Below are 22,725 nucleotides of genomic sequence, written 5' to 3' on the forward strand. Positions count from 1 at the left end.
ATGCAATTCCACGGCATCAATTCAAGACAGAGGGAGGCTGGCTTTCAATCCTAAGGTTCAGTGTTTAAAGCTACACTCTTTCTCATGACAATTACTCTTGGTTTATACAGAAATTCCACTCCACTCCTTTACTAAAGCCTTTTTTTGTCTCATGGAAAAATGAGTAAATGTAATTGAGTGTGTCCTTTCATACATTTAGGACCTGAACACCTCTCTAACTCAGTGCTCTTGTTAGTTCACTGACACATCCATTGATATTTCACATGACACTTGACATTCACATAACCCTTTAGTCCTCCAAGCTAACAGACCTGAGAATACAGTGTTTTCCCCAACAATCTTATGTTCAGAAATAGAAACAGAGTCACAGCCACATCCTCCTTCAGTGGCCGTGGGCTTGGCTGTGTCACTCCTGTATTTATGCAGCACAAAAGCCTGCCTCCATCATTTAATAGTCATCACAGGTCTCTCTCTGCCTTACAATGGCTTTTAAGAGGGATCTTCTCAACTCGCAGCCACCGTAAAATCTCATGTTATTGATTTATGACTAAGGGCTGTTTTCCTGCCTCATTCTAAGTACCAACCTCTGCCTTTTTCAATCTATGTTGGTCTAGCTGGCTCTGCCCCAAAATCCCCAAAGGATATTGTAGATGTATTTCAATTCAAACCACTAGCCTCTTGGTTTTTTTCATCAACAACCTTAGTACCCAATGGGGACAAACTGATTGAAACAATGTTGTTTGAAACACATTGAATCTATGTTTGAAACACATTTGGCTTTGCAAAAAATCATCAACCAGTACTGTTTTCATATCATTTCAACCAGCGTTGTAAACATTGAAATTACGGTAAAACTTCAACTTAAATACAATGACTAACAGGTTGTTACAGCAATCTAATTTCAACATAATCATCAAAACTATGTATACGTTGAGTTGCGTTGAAAATTCCACTTAGAATGGTTAAAAATCTAATGTAGAATCTATGTGGAAATTGCAACTCAATATTAGGAAGGTGTTCCTAATGTTAGGTATTCTCAGTGTACATAGCACCACATTTACATTACAATTCAGCCATTCAGCAGATGCTCCCATCCAGAGTGACCCACAGCTAGTGCATTCATCAGGATTGGACCCTTTTTTTCAATTTACGCCAGAAATGACATACCCAAATCTAACTGCCTGTAGCTCAGGACCTGAAGCAACGATATGCATATTCTTGATATCATTTGAAAGGAAACAGTTTGAAGTTTGTGGAAATGTGAAAATAATGTAGGAGAATATAACACATTAGATCTGGTAAAAGATAATACAAACCAAAAAAACGTGTTTTCTATTTTTTTGTTGTTGTTGCATTATCTTTGAAATGCAAGAGAAAGACCAGACAGTGATATAGGATTCTAGATGTAATTTAGATGTTGTCCACCAGATGGCAGCAGTGTGTGTGCAAAGTTTCAAACTGATCCAGTGAAAAATTACATCACTACACAATATTTTGTATCAAGTCTGCCAGGAGTTTTCCCAAATGTGCCGGTTTTGGTTATATAACTATAGAGAACATACAAAAATGCTATGGTAATACAATATTTAAGTTTGCACACTCCCAGGAATGTCATAAATGATGGCTCATTAGCTTCCCTACAGAAAAGACACTAACCTTCACACATCTAGATGGCCGGGCGGGGTGGGTGTGGAGTCAGAGGTCAAACTGTAGAACCCAGTTCCTACATTTGAATATAAAAATTGATTTTTCAAACAAAACTACACTACATTTTATCTCTGGGACCCTCAAGATGACAAATTAGAGCAAGATTACTGAATGTAGGTACATGATTTACCTTCAGAGGTAAATGTACCAAAGCAGTTGCCGTGATAAAAGTGTTGTTGTGCACTATCCTCAAACAATAGCATGGTATTTTTTAGCTGTAATAGCTACTGTAAAAGCTGGGGGGGAAAGACATCCCAGACCGGGTGAAGAGAGCAATGCACTGGTAAACTATTACCATATTTGTTTCACTTTAAAATTAAGTAATGTTGCTTGTAAAGTACATATTTTGTGTTCTATAAAGAACCCTGACAAATGGCCTTGTATTCTATACAGAACCCTGACAAATGGCCTTGTGTTCTATACATAACCCTGACAAACGGCCTTGTGTTCTATACAGAACCCTGACAAATGGTATTGTGTTCTATACAGAACCCTGACAAATGGCCTTGTGTTCTATACATAACCCTGACAAATGGCCTTGTGTTCTATACAGAACCCTGACAAATGGTCTTGTGTTTTATACAGAACCCTGACAAATGGTCTTGTGTTCTATACAGAACCCTGACAAATGGCCTTGTGTTCTATACAGAACCCTGACAAATGGTCTTGTGTTCTATACAGAACCCTGACAAATGGCCTTGTGTTCTATACAGAACCCTGACAAATGGTATTGTGTTTTATACAGAACCCTGACAAATGGCCTTGTGTTCTATACAGAACCCTGACAAATGGTCTTGTGTTCTATACAGAGCCCTGACAAATGGCCTTGTGTTCTATACAGAACCCTGACAAATGGTCTTGTGTTCTATACAGAACCCTGACAAATGGTATTGTGTTCTATACAGAACCCTGACAAATGGCCTCATGTCAACGATGACTATGAAAGGTAACAAAGGGAAGAGGGCCTTTGAGGGCTCCAGCCTTTGCAGTGTCATTATAGGGACAGTGGAGTCCAAATCATGACCTTTTACATGACATTTGAATGCCTTTTATAGCTAATATTTGTTTTCCCCCTTTACAGCAGATATGAGTCTTGGCGAAACAAAGGCTACAGAGGCAGATATATTACAGGCGATGTCAACCTGCCTGAAATATGCACCTGACCGCAAGGGGGCCAGTGGGAGGGCCAATGACTAGGAGGATGATAGTTCTTAAGAAGTTTAAAGCATCAAAGCCTGTTCCAAAAGTGCCTTATTTTGGTTTATTGTATGTCTCATTTGTGTTTCCAGAAGCCTGTGCCAGAAAAGCATTTTTTGATTTATATCTATTTTGTGGTGCAATACATTTTCATTTCAACCATTCTTGACTTCTTTTTTTCACATGTTTTTACATGGACAAAGGTTTACACAATGCTGTTCAAAGTTACAGCTTTAATTGTGTTACACAGAATGCCAATAGTCTACAGTAATAAAGACCCTAAGTCTGGAAGATACATTTTGCACCATGAGAAGAATTGTATTATACATAGCAGGGTGCTTTTCAAGAGAGTACAACATCAGAAAGGTCCTGGTTGATAGTTTGTTTTCCTATTCTTAGCTCAGGCTCTTATCCTTATTTAATGTAAAGAAGCCTACATCACAAAATGGCAACTACTTCTAAACAGCTCATCAACACACTTCATGGATTGGTGATAATCCCTGTTTAATTAATGGTGTTTTGGTCAAATCAGATCACAATATGGTCTCAACCTTGCTCCAATATTTATATGTAGTTGATTTATTAGTCAAGTATAGTTTTCAAACTCTATAGTACCAAGATTTAAAAAAGAACTGTTGGCTATCTTTTTGAGTGGGTGAATAAACATTGAAATCTCATTGATCAACGTCTTAACCAAATATTACCCAAATGTCCACATTTGAAATGACGTGGTGTGCCCAGTGGGTAGTGTCTTCATCTTTCTGCTCATTCAGAAAAAAAGACACCATAAATGTTTCAAAACATCTCCACCATGAAAATAAACAACTTTAAAGTGGCACTCCAGTCACCTTTTCACTTCATTTAACACCTGATTTACTTAACAAAAGGCACATCGCAATAGGTGGTCCAGGTAAGTCATGACAGCACTTTTGTCCTCTATTGTTACTCAATCAAGGGGGAAGGCCGATGACATAACGGATTCCCATCAGACCAAATCAAGGACATGTTCAGAGAATGTTCCAGTGAAAATCTGACGGAGAGTGTACGCTGTCTACCCACTTAGTTGGCAAACCACAGTGATAAATATGACTGGTAGTAAAAATATAATAGATTACACTATTAATATTCATTACATTTACGTCATTTAGCAGACGCTCTTATCCAGAGCGAATTACAGTTAGTGAGTGCATACACGAACCCACAACCCTGGCGATGCAAACACCATGCTCTACCAACTGAGCTACATCCCTGCCAGCCATTCCCTCCCCTACCCTGGACGACGCTGGGCCAATTGTGCACCGCCCCATGGGTCGCGGCCAGCTACGACAGAGCCTGGATTAGACCACTGCGCCACTCTTGAGGTCCTTAGTCCTTAGTGCCTGACAGTTGTCTTATCACCCATATTTAAATATCTGCCACTTTGCCTGTCAAGACTGCTAGAGAGTGTGTGTGTGTGTGTGTGTGTGAGAGAGAGAGAGAGAGAGAGAGAGAGAGAGAGAGAGAGAGAGAGAGAGAGAGAGAGAGAGAGAGAGAGAGAGAGAGATTAATGAATGAATGAATGAACAATGTGGGTGCCAGTTCTGCCCATACACCATAGCTCTCAACAGTTTCAGCAAACACTGATAGAGGAAGTTAATTTCTCCCAAAGAGGCTGCTCATTATTAATGTCCTGTTGTCTAGGAGACTGTCTGCCTCTGCCTGTTGCCTGAGTGGCACCTTACCTCATCCTGGTCATGAGCTGTCATTGTGTTGCATTATGGATTCTTGGCAACAGATCCTACTTTAGCAATTGCATAAATTCATTTATAAGTGAAAACTGCCCCATGCTTGTTCCCAAAATATATGAATATAAAAAAATGTAAACTACCTTTTCATGGCTCTGTGGCTGTGAAACTGATAGCATTGTTGCATATGCAATTCACATATTTTAAATGTTGAACTCTACTGGTATATTGGATTTCAATTTGTTTTCCCCTGTGACTATTTTGTTGATACTGTTCTTACTGTGGCCTTTTGATATCTGTGGGCTCTTTTGGTAATTCATTTGGCTAATTAAGATTCTGGCATTAGGTTGACATTTAAAAAAGAGAGTAGTATAATGTAGGTTGAGGAATCTCATCTTTGTCATTCAACCAAGGTTTATAACTTAAAATAGTATTTGTAGATGTCATTATAGTAAACCTTAGGCACAGGAATAATATTTGGAAGACTATTCAGACTTCTGATTGAAATTGTGGGCATTCACAGAAGTAATGCCAAGCTTCACTGGTATTAGTCCAAGTCTAATGAGGTCAAATAGGCTATTTGTCAGTTCAATAGTGTGTAATTCCAACACTAGGGTCTTGCTTAACCGGTGCTTCACTCCTATTGGACAGTGGCTGGTGGACGCCAAGTGCTGAAGAATATTTTGTTCAAACACAAGAAGCGCGCTGGAAGTCAGTCCCGGCATTGCGCAGTGGATATGGATGTGGACGCCTCGTGCGCTCTGATCTTTGGCGTGGAGAGGCTGCACTCAGCGGCGCGCAGGGTGGCCAAATGAATCAACGCCCTCCAGGCTCCTCCAGCGTGCAATGGCTTAACAGGAGAGACATGAGTGTCCGAACCGAGGACAACATCAGCTTGTGCCAAAGGGCCCTTCAGATCGTTACGGAGCTCTGTCTAGCGGGGCATGTAGATGGGGAGAAATGCTCGGCTATATTTCCCTTGGAGAGCAACATACCAGGTAAAGGGAGCGCAGGTAAATAGGACAAAAGCAACGTTTTCTTCCTCTACCTCTCTTTAAAGCTTGCATCCCTCTATTTTGTCATGGTTTGGTTTGTCTGGCGTCAACCTGGTTGTATGAGAACGATGAGTTGAAACAGTAAAATGCGTTGAAAGTTAAACTTCAGCTGACTCAACTTTTCCCTTGAAGCGCTGCGATATAATCATATAAGACGCGCGACTAAGTATAGGACTATAATAACTTGTAGGGAAAAACATGTTTAAAATGTTTAATAATCATGGAGAGGTTGTGTTGTGTCCTTATGTCGCTTTGAGCTATGCACAACAGGTGAAATATCTGTGTCTGCAAAGGAAAAAGACTGCACCTGTTGCAGCATCAGTGTATTCTCGTTTTTCCATGGTTCTGGCGCGTGCAATCTGATAGTGTGAGACCGATAATTTGTTGAAAGAGGAGATGTGTTCTCAGTGATCCTGCATTCATTCACTCCGTCATGCGCCAACTGACCAGCATGTCTGAGATTAGTCATACTGTTGGCTACCAGTTCATGTTCTTAACATAGATCCCCTTCTGTCAAATGAACCCATTTATTTGCTTGATAATGTCTCTATCGTTGATTTGGTGAAAGTTATATTGTAGCCTACTCATTAGTGCCTTTCTTATTTTATGGTAAGGCTTGGATAAGATGTTGAAACAGTTCTAAATTCTACATATTAATTTAGGCTTGACAAGAAATAATAAGCTATATCATAACAGCATGTCATTATTCCCTCTGGGTTGATGTGAGTTGCATAAGACTGGAGCAGCTTTGTTTCTGATGCAATAATGTCTCTTATTTTGAGTAAAGTGAAACGGATGTAAATGGCGTTGGTCGGTCAGTCAGTCAATCTATCTGCTAGATGGCATTTATTGCAGTAGATTTTTACTCTTCTAAACTAATGGAGTTAAAACCATGTGATAATTACAACACAGTTACACAATGCTTCATATTACTTGATTAACTGATAACTGTCCAGGCCTACACGCTTGTGTAATTTCCATAACTACATTTACATTTGCAAACAAACTCAAATGAATTGTAAATCTCAGCTGTTTAGCATGCCTGTTAAAGTTAGTAGTCTGAAAAATAAATATGTGCTTTTAGTGCCACTTCATATAAAGTGGGACTGATTGTTGCCAAAGAGCCGCGTTCTTGTTTTTATGTAGGCTCTGGCTTTGAGATGGTGCACCACTTTGACTACAAAGCATAATTGTCCTTGTGAGGAGAGAGAGTAACACGGAGAAAGAACACAGCCAAGAACATGACATCATGCTGTGCAATATCAGTGAGAAAGAACATATCTTCTGCACATTGCAATCCATAAACAGGTGTATACTGTCTAACTTTATTTATAAGAAACCATACAATTGTGTAACATGCACACAATGGAATGCATAACGCATTTTGTAATAGCCTGTGGTAAATCTTGGTTTGTGCATAAAGCCAGAACCATTGTATATAGTTTCAGAGGAAGGGATTGTGGTTTCCGAAATATTAATTGTCAACTTGATCAAATATGGCAATGAAGAGCTATTTGGCTGTCCTGAGAGCTGTCCTGTCCGTGTGTCTGTCTTGGAATGAAGCTGTATGACTTTCTAACATCCTCTGATCTCTACCAAACGAGGGCATTTGCAGCCTCCTCTTTTACAGCTTGCTTTCTCTCTTCTCTTTTTTCTCTTGCATGTTTGTCTGTCACGCTCTGTTCATCGCTTGCCCGTCCTCTCTCTCCCTCTGTCTCTCTCTCTCTATCTGTCTCTGTTGATCTCTGTGGTCGCCCGTAGACATCTCTATCAGTCTCCTTGCTGTGGTCGTGGGTTTCTGTGGACTCGCCCTGTTGGTAGTCTCTCTCTTTGTCTTTTGGAAGCTGTGCTGGCCCATCTGGAGGAGCAAGGCCCTCTCGTCCCACGCCGACAATGGCCCCCGGGTTGGGCTCCCAGAGGCCCTTCCGCCGGCCCCCCAGCCCATCACACCCCTCCACAAGGTGGAACCAGTGGAAGAGGAGAAGAAGCCTGTGCCAGTGGTGAAGGTAAACGGGCGGTGCAGCTCCGTGAAGCTGCTGGAGGCAGCCATGAAGATCAGCCAGACGTCCCCGGACATCCCTGCCGAGGTGCAGATGGCCCTCAGGGAGAGGCTGGGCCAGCAGGCCAAGATCCAGAGGCAGACCACCGACCCCACCTCGTCCTCCAGGTAACATTATAGGACCCCTCCCAGAGTAGTGTCCCTGTCTCTTTCCTGTCTCTAGGTCTCTTTACAGTGAGAGAAAAAAGTATTTGATCCCCTGCTGATTTTGTACGTTTGCCCACTGACAAAGACATGATCAGTCTATAATTCTAATGGTAGGTTTATTTGAACAGTGAGAGACAGAATAACATCAAAAAAATCCAGAAAAACGCATGTCAAAAATGTTATCAATTGATTTGCATTTTAATGAGGGAAATAAGTATTTGACCCCTCTGCAAAACATGACTTAGTACTTGGTGGCAAAACCCTTGTTGGCAATCACAGAGGTCAGACGTTTCATGTAGTTGGCCAACAGGTTTGCACACATCTCAGGAGGGATTTTGTCCCACTCCTCTTTGCAGATCTTCTCCAAGTCATTAAGGTTTCGAGCCTGACGTTTGGCAACTCGAACCTTCAGCACCCTCCACAGATTTTCTATGGTATTAAGGTCTGGAAACTGGCTAGGCCACTCCAGGACCTTAATGTGCTTCTTCTTGAGCCACTCCTTTGTTGCCTTGGCCGTGTGTTTTGGGTCATTGTCATGCTGGAATACCAATCCACGACCCATTTTCAATGCCCTGGCTGAGGGAAGGAGGTTCTCACCCAAGATTTGACGGTACATGGCCCCGTCCATTGTCCCTTTGATGCAGTGAAGTTGTCCTATCCCCTTAGCAGAAAAACACCCCCAAAGCATAATGTTTCCACCTCCATGTTTGACGGTGGGGATGGTGTTCTTGGGGTCATAGGCAGCATTCCTCCTCCTCCAAACACGGCAAGTTGAGTTGATGCCAAAGAGCTCGATTTTGGTCTCATCTGACCACAACACTTTCACCCAGTTCTCCTCTGAATCATTCAGATGTTCATTGGCAAACTTCAGACGGGACTGTATATGTGCTTTCTTGAGCAGGAGGACCTTGCGGGCGCTGCACGATTTCAGTCCTTCACGGCGTAGTGTGTTACCAATTGTTTTCTTGGTGACTATGGTCCCAGCTGCCTTGAGATCATTGACAAGATCCTCCCGTGTAGTTCTGGACTGATTCCTCACCGTTCTCATGATCATTGCAACTCCACGAGGTGAGATCTTGCATAGAGCCCTAGGCCGAGGGAGATTGACAGTTCTTTTGTGTTTCTTCCATTTGCGAATAATCGCACCAACTGTTTTCACCTTCTCACCAAGCTGCTTGGCGATGGTCTTGTAGCCCATTCCAGCCTTGTGTAGGTCTACAATCTTGTCCCTGACATCCTTGGAGAGCTCTTTGGTCTTGGCCATGGTGGAGAGTTTGGAATCTGATTGATTGATTGCTTTTGTGGACAGGTTTATTTTATACAGGTAACAAACTGAGATTAGGAGCACTCCCTTTAAGAGTGTGCTCCTAATCTCAGCTCGTTACCTGTATAAAAGACACCCGGGAGCCAGAAATCTTTCTGATTGAGAGGGGGTCAAATACTTATTTCCCTCATTAAAATGAAAATCAATTTATAACATTTTTGACATGCGTTTTTCTGGATGTTTTTGTTGTTATTCTGTCTCTCACTGTTCAAATAAACCTACCATTAAAATGATAGACTGATCATTTCTTTGTCAGTGGGCAAACGTACAAAATCAGCAGGGGATCAAATACTTTTTTCCCTCACTGTATCTGAACCACTCAAGGTCCCCCCACCCCATTCTGTTGGTATACATTTTTGGTTGCACTGGGTCTAAGGATTTCTGTGATGACAAGGTGTTATGTCATATGCATGCACAGAGCTGTGCACACATATAGTGGAGGCAGCGGAAGCTGCTGAGGGGAGGACGGCTCATAATAATGGTTCGAACGGAGCAAATGGAATGGCATCAAACACATGGAAACCATGTGTTTGATGTATTTGATACCATTCCACTTATCCCACGCCAGCCATTACCACGAGCCCGTCCTCCCCAATTAAGGTGCCACCAACCTCCTGTGAGTGAAGGTTATTTACATAATACTTTCAAGCAAGTGACAAGTGACATCAAGCAGCAAATGATGACACTTGAACCATACACATCAAGTATAGCCATGACAAATGTCAATAAGACAGTTCAGGACGAATAACCTTAAAACGGCACGACACATGCAAACTGGACGCTCAGTAAATGACCTGAAGGAACATCTCCCATGGTACTCGTCAACGGGGCGACAGCACGCCCCCTTGCTCCTCACACACACACAAGCCCTGTAATCACCCCAGGCCACGTCTTGTGTTGGGCGGGCGTGAGTCACGCTGCCATGGCAACAGCGGTAAGCGACCCCGGTAATGAAACAATCAGCTCCTCTTCTCTTTGTTTAAACAAACGCGTCTGTAATTAGCGCTGCCGTAGGCTGGGAACTGACGTGCTGCGAGGCAATCGTCCTACTGAGACCCACTGAGCAGCTGCACTCCATCTCCTGCAGGAAGCCATTATTGACACTTGCTTTAGTTTGTCATTAGGAACGTTGATGCAATTTATCGAGCCTGGCACTTTTCATGAATTACACACTGACGAGGGGGGCAGAAAGGGGAAATTACATATTGGCTCTCCTCCCCTTCTTTGAATCTTTCCTTCTCTTATTTTTTCCCCTACATGAAAAGCTTGCAAGAGCATCTGAGGGAGATTCAACCCTAAAACTGATGACTTGTTGTATATGATTGAAAAGTATGATCAGTAGAGTTGATGGCAGGTCTATAATCATGTTACTGTATGCTTCCCAGTGCTCTCACAGAGTAAGACACTTAAAAAAACATTTACTGCAGTGGGCTAAATCAGGGACACGCAGAGTGTTTTTTGGTAGTCTTAAACAAATCGACTTTGAAACAAAAGTGTATACCTCACACACATGGTTATGGGCTTCAAAAAAATAAGACACCTGTACCATGTCAGATATAGAGTTGAAAGGTATTCAATTTTGAGTTTGCATCCCAATATTACACTTTATATACATCATAGAAGACTGAAATATAACAAAACTGTTTGACATAGAAACACTGGATTTTCAGCTGTTTTTTTAAAATAATGTTGATTAATTATGAAATTATAAAAATTATTAATAACATTCCACCGATGAGGCCACTCGGTCATTTGACGGCAGGAAAGGGCTACGAATATCTAAATATAAATGTATCAGTTCGGCTGAATCTGAAGCACAAACCTATAATTACCAATACAAATCATCACAATCACAACACAAGTAAGTACACCCAAGTAATTAGGAATAATTTGATGATGATACACTGTATTTTAGGAGAGGTGGACAATGTGTTAATGCAAGATGAGGTGGGAGAAGACGCTTTGTGTCATTCTGGTCTTCAGGGCAAAACTATGAGGCTTTGCAACCATGTGACTTGCAGAGCGGGTGATTACCATGGAGAAGAGCAACAGATACATTCTGTTAACATCGATCCTCTCCGACAGCTACATCAGTATTCACTGCTCATGCATTGTGCAGACACACTCTAAACAAAGGCAATGACCAAGGGCAAAGTCTGAGAGAGGCTTGTACAGAATGTGCTAGTCTACTCTAATGGTGATTTTCAGACATCCCTCCAACAATCTCTGATGAAACGCTACAGAGCCGTATACAGTTGAAGTCGGAAGTTTACATACACCTTAGCCAAATACATTTAAACTCAGTTTTTCACAATTCCTGACATTTAATCCTAGTACAAATTCCCTGTCTTAGGTAGGTTAGGAACACCACTTCATTTTAAGAATGTGAAATGTCAGAATAATAGTAGAGAGAATGATTTATTTAAGTTTTTATTTCTTTCATCACATTCTCAGTGGGTCAGAAGTTTACATACACTCAATTAGTATTTGGTAGCATTGCCTTTAAATTGTTTAACTTGGGAAAGACGTTTCGGGGAGCCTTCCACAAGCTTCCCACAATAAGTTGGGTGAATTTTGGCCCATTCCTCCTGACAGAGCTGGTGTAACTGAGTCAGGTTTGTAGGCCTCCTTACTCGCACACGCTTTTTCAGTTCTGCCCACACATTTTCTATAGGATTGAGGTCAGGGCTTTGTGATGGCCACTCCAATACGTTGACTTTGTTGTCCTTAATCCATTTTGCCACAACTTTGGAAGTATGCTTGGGGTCATTGTCCATTTGGAAGACACATTTGCGACCAAGCTTTAACATCCTGACTGATGTCTTGATGTTGCTTCAATATATCCAAATAATTTTCCTTCCTCATGATGCCATCTATTTTGTGAAGTGCACCAGTCCCTCCTGCAGAAAAGCACCCACACAGCATGATGCTGCCACCTCCGTGCTTCACGGTTGGGATGGTGTTCTTCGGCTTGCAAGCAACCCCCTTTTTCCTCCAAACATAACGATGGTCATTTTGGCCAAACAGTTCTATTTTTGTTTCATCAGACCAGAGGACATTTCTCAAAAAAGTACTATCTTTGTCCCCATGTGCAGTTGCAAACCGTAGTATGGCTTTTTTTATGGCAGTTTTGGAGAAGTGGCTTCTTCCTTGCTGAGCGGCCTTTCAGGTTATGTATATATAGGACTTGTTTTACTGTGGATATAGATACTTTTGTACCTGTTTCCTCCAGCATCTTCACAAGGTCCTTTGCTGTTGTTCTGGGATTGATTTGCACTTTTCGCACCTCTAGGAGACAGAACGCGTCTCCTTCCTGAGCAGTATGACGGCTGCGTGGTCCCATGGTGTTTATACTTGCGTACTATTGTTTGTACAGATGAACGTGGTACCTTCAGGCATTTGGAAATTGCTCCCAAGGATCAACCAGACTTGTTTACAATATTTTTCTGAGGTCTTGGCTGATTTCTTTTGATTTTCCCATGATGTCAAGCAAAGAGGCACTGAGTTTGAAGGTAGCCCTTGAAATACATCCACAGGTACACCTCCAATTGACTCAAATGATGTCAATTAGCCTATCAGAAGCTTCTAAAGCCATGACATCATTTTCTGGAATTCTCCAAGCTGTTTAAAGGAAAATAATCTGTCTGTAAACAATTGTTGGAAAAATTATTTGTGTCATGCACAAAGTAGATGTCCTAACCGTCTTGCCAAAACTATAGTTTGTTAACAAGAAATTTGTGGAGTGGTTGAAAAACTAGTTTTAATGACTCCAACCTAAGTGTATGTAAACTGCCGACTTCAACTGTATATCAGTACATCACATCATCATATGTTACATCCAGGCACAACGCCAGGTAGTATGAGACTGGAGATCTGTCATGCTATTTTATTAGTGTACAACTTACTTCCCTATGAGAAATAAAGATTTTTACATTGGTTCCTTTTTTACATTTAGCAGATGCTCTTATCCAGAGCAAATTACATTCTTGTACTTTTTCCCGTACTGGTCCCCCATGGGAATCAAACCCACAACCCTGGCGTTGCAAGCGCCATGCTCTACCAACTGAGCCACATGGGTTTGATTAGAGTACTGATACTGAGAGCCCATCCCTGATCCTATAAGATTGAGAAAGTGGGAGATAGAAAATGGGTTATCTTATGGAAGAAAACAATGAATGTGGCTCTGGAGAAGAAGCATATTAATGGAAGAGTATGTCTCTACTGGGGTTGGGATGGCAAGCCTACTAAAACTGATTCTGGATAAGGGCAGACACAACAGGGAGGAATCTATGGGCAAATTTGGATGAAATCCTCCAGCCTCCGCCATTATCACCTTCTCCAGTGTATACTATTCATCCTCTTGGATGCCCTTCACTGAATGTTCTAACAACTGTAGGAATCATGGGAGGTTGTAAATTGATGTCCCTTGTCTGAAATAATAGGACTCCCAAAGTGTCCTTCACAAAGAACATTGTGTCCTATTGTGTCCCAGAAAATATGTTAGAACATGCAAGGCACCTCTTTATATGAGGTTTGAATATAATGTGATGTTTTTCTCATATCCCATATGTGTTGTGTTTCCCAGATGTTTATAATTTGTACCAAAACTAACCCTGTCGGATGATTGTGATCTTCTTATTGGCGTCAGTAGGGGGGGGGAAGGGGTTACCAGTTGCTAGGTGACAACCAGGAGACGAACAAAGCAGTGGTTTGCTCATAGTATGTACAGTGGGGAGAACAAGTATTTGATACACTGCCGATTTTGCAGGTTTTCCTACTTACAAAGCATGTAGAGGTCTGTAATTTTTTATCATAGGTACACTTCAACTGTGAGAGACGGAATCTATAACAAAAATCCAGAAAATCACATTGTATGATTTTTAAGTAATTAATTTGCATTTTATTGCATGACATAAGTATTTGATCACCTACCAACCAATAAGAATTCCGGCTCTCACAGACCTGTTCGTTTTTCTTTAAGAAGCCCTCCTGTTCTCCACTCATTACCTGTATTAACTGCACCTGTTTGAACTCGTTACCTGTATAAAAGACACCTGTCCACACACTCAATCAAACAGACTCCAACCTCTCCACAATGGCCAAGACCAGAGAGCTGTGTAAGGACATCAGGGATAAAATTGTAGACCTGCACAAGGCTGGGATGGGCTACAGGACAATAGGCAAGCAGCTTGGTGAGAAGGCAACAACTGTTGGCGCAATTATTAGAAAATGGAAGAAGTTCAAGATGACGGTCAATCACCCTCAGTCTGGGGCTCCATGCAAGATCTCACCTCGTGGGGCATCAATGATCATGAGGAAGGTGAGGGATCAGCCCAGAACTACACGGCAGGACCTGGTCAATGACCTGAAGAGAGCTGGGACCACAGTCTCAAAGAAAACCATTAGTAACACACTACGCCGTCATGGATTAAAATCCTGCAGCGCACGCAAGGTCCCCCTGCTCAAGCCAGCGCATGTCCAGGCCCGTCTGAAGTTTGCCAATGACCATCTGGATGATCCAGAGGAGGAATGGGAGAAGGTCATGTGGTCTGATGAGACAAAAATAGAGCTTTCTGGTCTAAACTCCACTCGCCGTGTTTGGAGGAAGAAGAAGGATGAGTACAACCCCAAGAACACCATCCCAACCGTGAAGCATGGAGGTGGAAACATCATTCTTTGGGGATGCTTTTCTGCAAAGGGGACAGGACGACTGCACCATATTGAGGGGAGGATGGATGGGGCCATGTATCGCGAGATCTTGGCCAACAACCTCCTTCCCTCAGTAAGAGCATTGAAGATGGGTCGTGGCTGGGTCTTCCAGCATGACAATGACCCGAAACACACAGCCAGGGCAACTAAGGAGTGGCTCCGTAAGAAGCATCTCAAGGTCCTGGAGTGGCCTAGCCAGTCTCCAGACCTGAACCCAATAGAAAATCTTTGGAGGGAGCTGAAAGTCCGTATTGCCCAGCGACAGCCCCGAAACCTGAAGGATCTGGAGAAGGTCTGTATGGAGGAGTGGGCCAAAATCCCTGTTGCAGTGTGTGCAAACCTGGTCAAGACCTACAGGAAACGTATGATCTCTGTAATTGCAAACAAAGGTTTCTGTACCAAATATTAAGTTCTGCTTTTCTGATGTATCAAATACTTATGTCATGCAATAAAATGCAAATTACTTACTTAAAAATCATACAATGTGATTTTCTGGATTTTAGTTTTAGATTCCGTCTCTCACAGTTGAAGTGTACCTATGATAAAAATTACAGACCTCTACATGCTTTGTAAGTAGGAAAACCTGCTAAATCAGCAGTGTATCAAATACTTGTTCTCCTCACTGTATGTCATTATCAGTACATGGAACTGGAATCAAGGTTTTCCAGGTAATGTTCTATTCCAAAAGAAGTCCTGTGAAAAATAACTCACTCAGTCTCATGGCTTCTGATGTTCGTAAGAGTTAAATCATAAAGTAACTCCATCACTTTAAACCCAAAGCCAGTAACATCTTTCTCATTAATGCTGAGAGAATGGATTAACAACATCAAAGTGAACAAAAAAATCACAACAAACATTTTCCTACCAACAGTAATACTAGAACTACAAGAAAAAGCAAGGAATTGTAAAAACATTTATGAAGAATAGTAAACTACAAGAAAAAAACAGCCGCACCCACAACTTGCATCTGTTGTCTTATGGATGCTGTTGGTTTCAAACATTTCAATAAGAGTAAGATTTAATAACTTCTCCCTCCTGAATCACTAGCTATGTTTCCATTAACTTGTCCAGTGATTTTTTTGTCGACATTTAGAAAGTTCACATAGAAAATAGATGAGACAATTGCCTGCTACAGTGTGTTTCCATTGAACTGTCTTGTGTCTATAAACACCATTTTTTAAATATATCGAATAAAAATGAAGTGGTTGAAGTGTTTCCATTATCCATTTAGGCAAATTGGTCTGTATGCTCTCCCACTTATCTGTTTCATGTCTCAGGTAGCCCGCAAAAGCCAGCATGGATAGAATGCAAGAATTGACCAATATCTGCCATATTCTAATAATCTATTTTGCCAATGTATCGCCATGATCCATGCCATGGTGAAACTTGCACTCCTGTAGATGTGAAATAATTGGATGGTTTAACTTGCATCCAGTCAACCAGAAAAACAAGGAGAAGCAATTCAGGCATTCTTGAAAGTCAGAACAATCCTTGTCCTGAAAAGAAACATTTTGAATAGTTGAAAAAGTAGATTTAGCAAGAGTGGATCTTTATAGTTAAGTGATGAGATCAGGTGCCCCAAGTACCTTCAAAATGATTCTGCAAACATCATTTATTCAAAAAACACATTTTTCATCATCATTTGTCGCAATAAAGTTAAACAAAAAAAGAAAAATCCACCCCTGTCAAACAGATCAAAATATTGTCGATCTTTAGTACATTTCTCCTATAGCTGCCGTTTCCATTACACGTCTCAATGTTTTTTGTTGTTGCGACATTGCTTTTGTCTAATAAACCTGGGTCAATGGAAACCTGCCTATTGAAAGGTATCAGGAACCGTAGATGACTGATCTCCTTTTTCAACAGGCACAATTCATTCCGCCGCCATCTGCCTCGCCAGATGAACGTGACGAGTGTGGACTTCAGCATGGACATGCTCCCCATCCGCCAGTCGTCCACCGTCAGCATCGGCCGCATCAAGCCCGAGCTCTACAAGCAGAAGTCTGTGGACTCCGAGGACGGGACCCAGGAGCCGGTGGAGACGTGCGGTAAGCTGAGCTTCTCCCTGCTCTACGACTACGAGGAACAGGCGCTAATGGTCACGATCCTCAAAGCCCTGGAACTGCCGGCCAAGGACTTCACTGGCACCTCCGACCCTTACGTCAAGATCTACCTGCTGCCAGAGAGGCAGAAGAAGTTCCAGACGCGTGTCCACCGCAAGACGCTCAACCCCACGTTCGACGAGGCCTTCTTCTTCCCCGTGGAGTACGACCAGCTGTGCAACCGCAAACTGCACTTCAGTGTCTACGACTTTGACCGCTTCACCAGCCATGACATGATCGGCGAGGTGGTGGTGGACAACCTCTTCGAGCTCTCCGACCTCTCGAGGGAAGCAGTGGTGTGGAAGGACATTCACGCCGCGACCACGGTGAGTGGGCTGGGCCTCACCTAGCTGAGATAGGTGTAGTACATGGAGAATATCAGTATGTGTGGAGATTATTGGAACAGTGATCTCCACAACTGATCGTTCTGTAAGTCGCTCTGGATAAGAGCGGCCGCTAAATGACTCAAAAATGTCAATGTCAATGATGGTGGAGTAGATTTCAGGGTGGAGCTGTGGTCAGTGTGCCATAGTTAACATCAGCATAGTTTCTAATGGGGTCGTGCACTGCACATGATCTGACTTTTTTAGGGAAACACTTGACAATGATCTCTCCATTTTCAATTATTTGATTGGATGAGGTTCTAAGTCCTGGAATCATCAGTGCTGTACTACATGACTGGTAAATTGCATGTGTTGCATAACCCCATTGCCAGGAGCAGTGAATTTAGAATCCAAGCACCCACACAACACCTCCAAAAACTGAAGTACACACTGTAGACTTAAATATAGCCATGGGCACAATTCTCCTTTTTCCTCACCTTTATCCCCTCACTGACATACTTGAGTATGATAGTGGAGTTTTATCTGAGCCCACACACTTCTTACACCTCGGTAGCTTTATCACAGTTTGTTTACTCAACAGCTTCTGTTTTGTTTATGAATATGATTGTGTGTTCTGGTGGTATTTATTGTGTCTGATGGTCATGGAGATGGATTAATGGTTCATTAATCAGTTGACCTCTGAACGGTATACTGTGGAAAACAGAACAAGAGTGGAACAACTTGAGAGAAAGTGCACTGTGTATTTCAGATGAATCATCAATAGCACAATTGAGCCCTAACCTCTACAGGTACTATTTGACTCTGGTAAACAAAGTAACACCATTTTCTTTCACATTATACAGGCAAGTTTAGGTGGGTTTAAAGAAGACTGGGTTCTTAGCCATTGGAGGGGGACTGGCTGGGTATTAATGCAGTTAGCCCATGTCAATAGCCATGGTGTTTACTTCAATGTGTAGTTTGTCTCCGGGAAGTCTTTATGTGTTACTGTGTGCTGTGAGGAAATTACACTTTCAAACGCTTGAGCATCCATACAGACAACATCAAGTTTACTGCTACTTTGACTGTGGTTGATAGTGTTGAATATGAGAGCTACAATTGAGATGGGCCATTTAATATAATGTGAGACTTCTTTCAATATTGCCTTCAGCATAGAAGACAAATTTAGCAATTCTTGTAAATATTCATGCTTCTATTTTGTCTCACTGTGGTGTTGTTGATGGTTAGTGTGAGAGCGTGATTTGAAGGAGTCAGGCGCAGGAGGGTAAATCACAGAATACAGAGTTTATTCCGTAGTACACAGTTATGCTGGATAGCGTCAACAGTCCAGTGCGCAAAACAGGCGCACTGGAACAAATACAGGTACACAGGGAAAATATACCCCGGCAATACAAAGTACAGGTCGCTCCACCAAGCTACACTCATCTCACATGAAACAATCACCCACAAGGACAAGGGGGGCAGAGGGAACACTTATACATGTACTAATGAGGGGAATATGAACCAGGTGTGTGTAATTGACAAGACAAATGGAATGATGAGATATGGAGCGGCAGTGGCTAGAAGGCCGGTGACGACGAACGCCGAAGCCTGCCCGAACAAGGAGGGGAGGCAGCTTCGGAGGAAGTCGTGACAGTTAGACGTATCTTTTCTCTGGTGTTCGGTTGTTATTTATGTCTATCTTGGGTTCATTTTATCTCACTTTGCTGTGTTGTTTTTGTTTATACTGTCTCTGGGCAATTACATTGCCAGAACTGCCCTCCAACAGAGGGGAATGAGGTTAAGGATGTTTGAATGGATAATGACTCATAGCAAATGCAGTTGGCCATTAATTTTATTTTGACAGTGTTTCATTCCACCTTTTCTAATTTACATTAATGAGAGTCCTTTCAAAAGTGGCATCCTTTATGCAATTTATTTGGCGATGATCATTTACGGTGACTTTACTTGTCACTGTCTGACAACAATTAATTGATAATTATTGAGAGAAACTTGTTTTCCTGATGTTTCAGACTTCTGTCATGTCGTGCTCTGGTGTACCAAAGTAGTGTGTACTTTGTGTTACCTCCTTCCTTGAATTCTCTAAAAAATGAGTATGCAACTACAATTCAGAGGTTAGCCTAATTCGAAAAACCCTCTGTGTATTTACACTTGAAGCAATTTTCAATTTAATGTGGAAGCAAAATTTCATGACAGTAATTTGCCATACAAATGACATTAATATGCCCTAGCCATGCCTCACATTCAGCTGAAAGGTATTATGTATTGTATTTCAGAACCTAATTTCCCTGGGCTAGATTGATGTATTGTTATGCATGTGACCTTTTGTGTCAATAGCGTGGGTAGAAACAAGTCAGGGAAATGGGAGGGGTGTCAATGCCTAAAACAACCTGTGACCTGCCTATGAGGGTCACGGTATGTGTGATGAGACATTTAGTTTTTCCCGCCTAGCAGCTATTTGATTGTGGGTGTCCATGCTGAGATTGACAGTAGCGGACACAAAGGCAGTTGGAGCCCACAATGGTTAGGTGGGTGGTGGTGGTGCTCTGGAACCCACCATGGCTGGAGGGCTGTGGTGGTATTGACTCTCTGTTATGATGTGCAGAACATCTGCTGAATGGCCAGAGGAACTGGGCAAGTGAAGTCCTATTGGCTGTATGAGAGAGCTTCTAGGGCTGGGAAGACATCCTCTGTTTCACATGTTACATTGTTATTGTGAAACTCCGGCATGTCAATACATTGATGACACTGGAAGACTTTGCGCAAACGTATCTCAAGTAAGGATTCTGTCCTTGGAGAGCAACTCTTATGAAACCCATATTCTAAGTGTATTTTTATATGGTGACACAGTTCTATTTCTAACTACACTCTTAGTAAAAAAGGTACCTAGAACCTAAAATGGTTATTCAGCTGTCCCCATTGGAGAACCCTTTGAAGAACCCTTTTTGGTACCAGGTAGAACCCTTTTTGTTCCAGGTAGAACCCTATTGGGTTACATGTAGAATCCTTTCCCCAGAGAGTTTTACATGGAACCCAAAATAATTTTACCTACAACCAAAAAAGGTTCTACCTGGAACCAAAATGGTTATCCTATGGGGAAAGCCAAAGAACACTTTTGGAAGAGTGTATGTAAACACACTAAACAAACATCAGTGCACTAGGGAGATGCCTCCCAGTCAGTCCTCTGTGTTTTCTGGTTTCTGGAGTGCCACCTTAGGGTACTTTTTATTGACTTTGATTCAGTATCAATACAAGCACACCACGTCAGTACATCAAGCAATGTTCTTCTCTTTCAAGAGTCCATCTGATGCCCTTTGCTCACACTTTTTGCCCTTTTGCATTCAGTGGTGCTGCAGTCTACATTTACATTTTCGTCATTTGGCAGACGCTCTGATCCAGAGCGACTTACAAATTGGTGCATTCACCTTATGATAGCCAGTGGGACAACCACTTTACAATATATATACAGTGGGGAGAACAAGTATTTGATACACTGCCGATTTTGCAGGTTTTCCTACTTACAAAGCATGTAGAGGTCTGTAATTTATCATAGGTACACTTCAACTGTGAGAGACGGAATCTAAAACAAAAATCCAGAAAATCACATTGTATGATTTTTAAGTAATTAATTAGCATTTTATTGTATGACATAAGTATTTGATCACCTACCAACCAGTAAGAATTCCGGCTCTCACAGACCTGTTAGTTTTTCTTTAAGAAGCCCTCCTGTACTCCACTCATTACCTGTATTAACTGCACCTGTTTGAACTCGTTACCTGTATAAAAGACACCTGTCCACACACTCAATCAAACAGACTCCAACCTCTCCAAAATGGCCAAGACCAGAGAGCTGTGTAAGGACATCAGGGATAAAATTGTAGACCTGCACAAGGCTGGGATGGGCTACAGGACAATAGGCAAGCAGCTTGGTGAGAAGGCAACAACTGTTGGCGCAATTATTAGAAAATGGAAGAAGTTCAAGATGACGGTCAATCACCCTCGGTCTGGGGCTCCATGCAAGATCTCACCTCGTGGGGCATCAATGATCATGAGGAAGGTGAGGGATCAGCCCAGAACTACACGGCAGGACCTGGTCAATGACCTGAAGAGAGCTGGGACCACAGTCTCAAAGGAAACCATTAGTAACACATTTTACATTTTTTACATTTTAGTCATTTAGCAGACGCTCTTAACCAGAGCGACTTACAGGAGCAATTAGGGTTAAGTGCCTTGCTCAAGGGCACATTAACGTCATTTAGCAGACGCTCTTAGCCAGAGCGACTCACAAATTGGTGCGTTCACCCTATAGCCAGTGGGATAACCACTTTACAATTTGGGGGGGGGGGGGGGGGGGGTTAGAAGGAATACTTTAGCCTATCCCAGGTATTCCTTAAAGAGGTGGGGTTTCAAATGTCTCCGGAAGGTGGTGAGTGACTCCGCTGTCCTGGCGTCGTGAGGGAGCTTGTTCCACCATTGGGGTGCCAGAGCAGCGAACAGTTTTGACTGGGCTGAGGGGGAGCTGTGCTTCCGCAGAGGAAGGGGAGCCAGCAGGCCAGAGGTGGATGAACGCAATGTCCTCGTTTGGGTGTAGGGACTGATCAGAGCCTGAAGGTACAGGGGTGCCGTTCCCCTCACTGCTCCAAAGGCAAGCACCATGGTCTTGTAGCGGATGCGAGCTTCAATTGGAAGCCAGTGGAGTGTGCGGAGGAGGGGGGTGACGTGAGAGAACTTGGGAAGGTTGAACACCAGACGGGCTGCGGCATTCTGGATGAGTTGTAGGGGTTTAATGGCACAGGCAGGGAGCCCAGCCAACAGCGAGTTGCAGTAGTCCAGACGGGAGATGACAAGTGCCTGGACCAGGACCTGCGCCGCTTCCTGTGTAAGGCAGGGTCGCACTCTCCGAATGTTGTAGAGCATGAACCTGCAGGAGCGGGTCACCGCCTTGATGTTGGCGGAGAACGACAGGGTGTTGTCCAGGGTCACGCCTAGGCTCTTCGCACTCTGGGAGGAGGACACAGCGGAGTTGTCTACCGTGATGGCGAGATCATGGAACGGGCAGTCCTTCCCGGGGAGGAAGAGCAGCTCCGTCTTGCCAGGGTTCAGCTTGAGGTGGTGATCCGTCATCCATACTGATATGTCTGCCAGACATGCAGAGATGCGATTCGCCACCTGGTGATCAGAAGGGGGAAAGGAGAAGATTAGTTGTGTATCGTCAGCGTAGCAATGATAGGAAAGGCCATGTGAGGATATGACAGAGCCAAGTGACTTGGTGTATAGGGAGAAAAGGAGAGGGCCCAAAACCGATCCCTGGGGGACACCAGTGGTGAGAGCACGTGGTGCGGAGACAGCATCCCGCCACG

General features: G+C 42.8%; 1 protein-coding gene across 2 annotated transcripts in view; it reads left to right on the top strand.

Annotated features, from left to right (window-relative positions):
- Positions 1–5,439: 5,439 nt before the first annotated feature.
- LOC311139623 (synaptotagmin-10-like) overlaps positions 5,440–22,725 on the top strand; it is a gene marked incomplete at both ends in the record, with an annotated part of 33,646 nt that continues 16,360 nt past the window's right edge. Inside the window, 3 exons of one of the 2 annotated variants that reach the window (XM_084174534.1) lie at positions 5,440–5,641; positions 7,445–7,850; positions 16,789–17,350. In XM_084174534.1, coding sequence (XP_084030660.1) covers positions 5,440–5,641; positions 7,445–7,850; positions 16,789–17,350 — 1,170 coding nt within the window. The remainder of the gene's footprint in view (positions 5,642–7,444; positions 7,851–16,788; positions 17,351–22,725) is intronic. The other variant, XM_084174535.1, reaches the window with a different exon arrangement.

This window comes from Coregonus lavaretus (assembly GCF_964263955.1).
Source record: "Coregonus lavaretus genome assembly, chromosome: 13".
In the NCBI taxonomy this organism is placed as follows: domain Eukaryota; kingdom Metazoa; phylum Chordata; class Actinopteri; order Salmoniformes; family Salmonidae; genus Coregonus; species Coregonus lavaretus.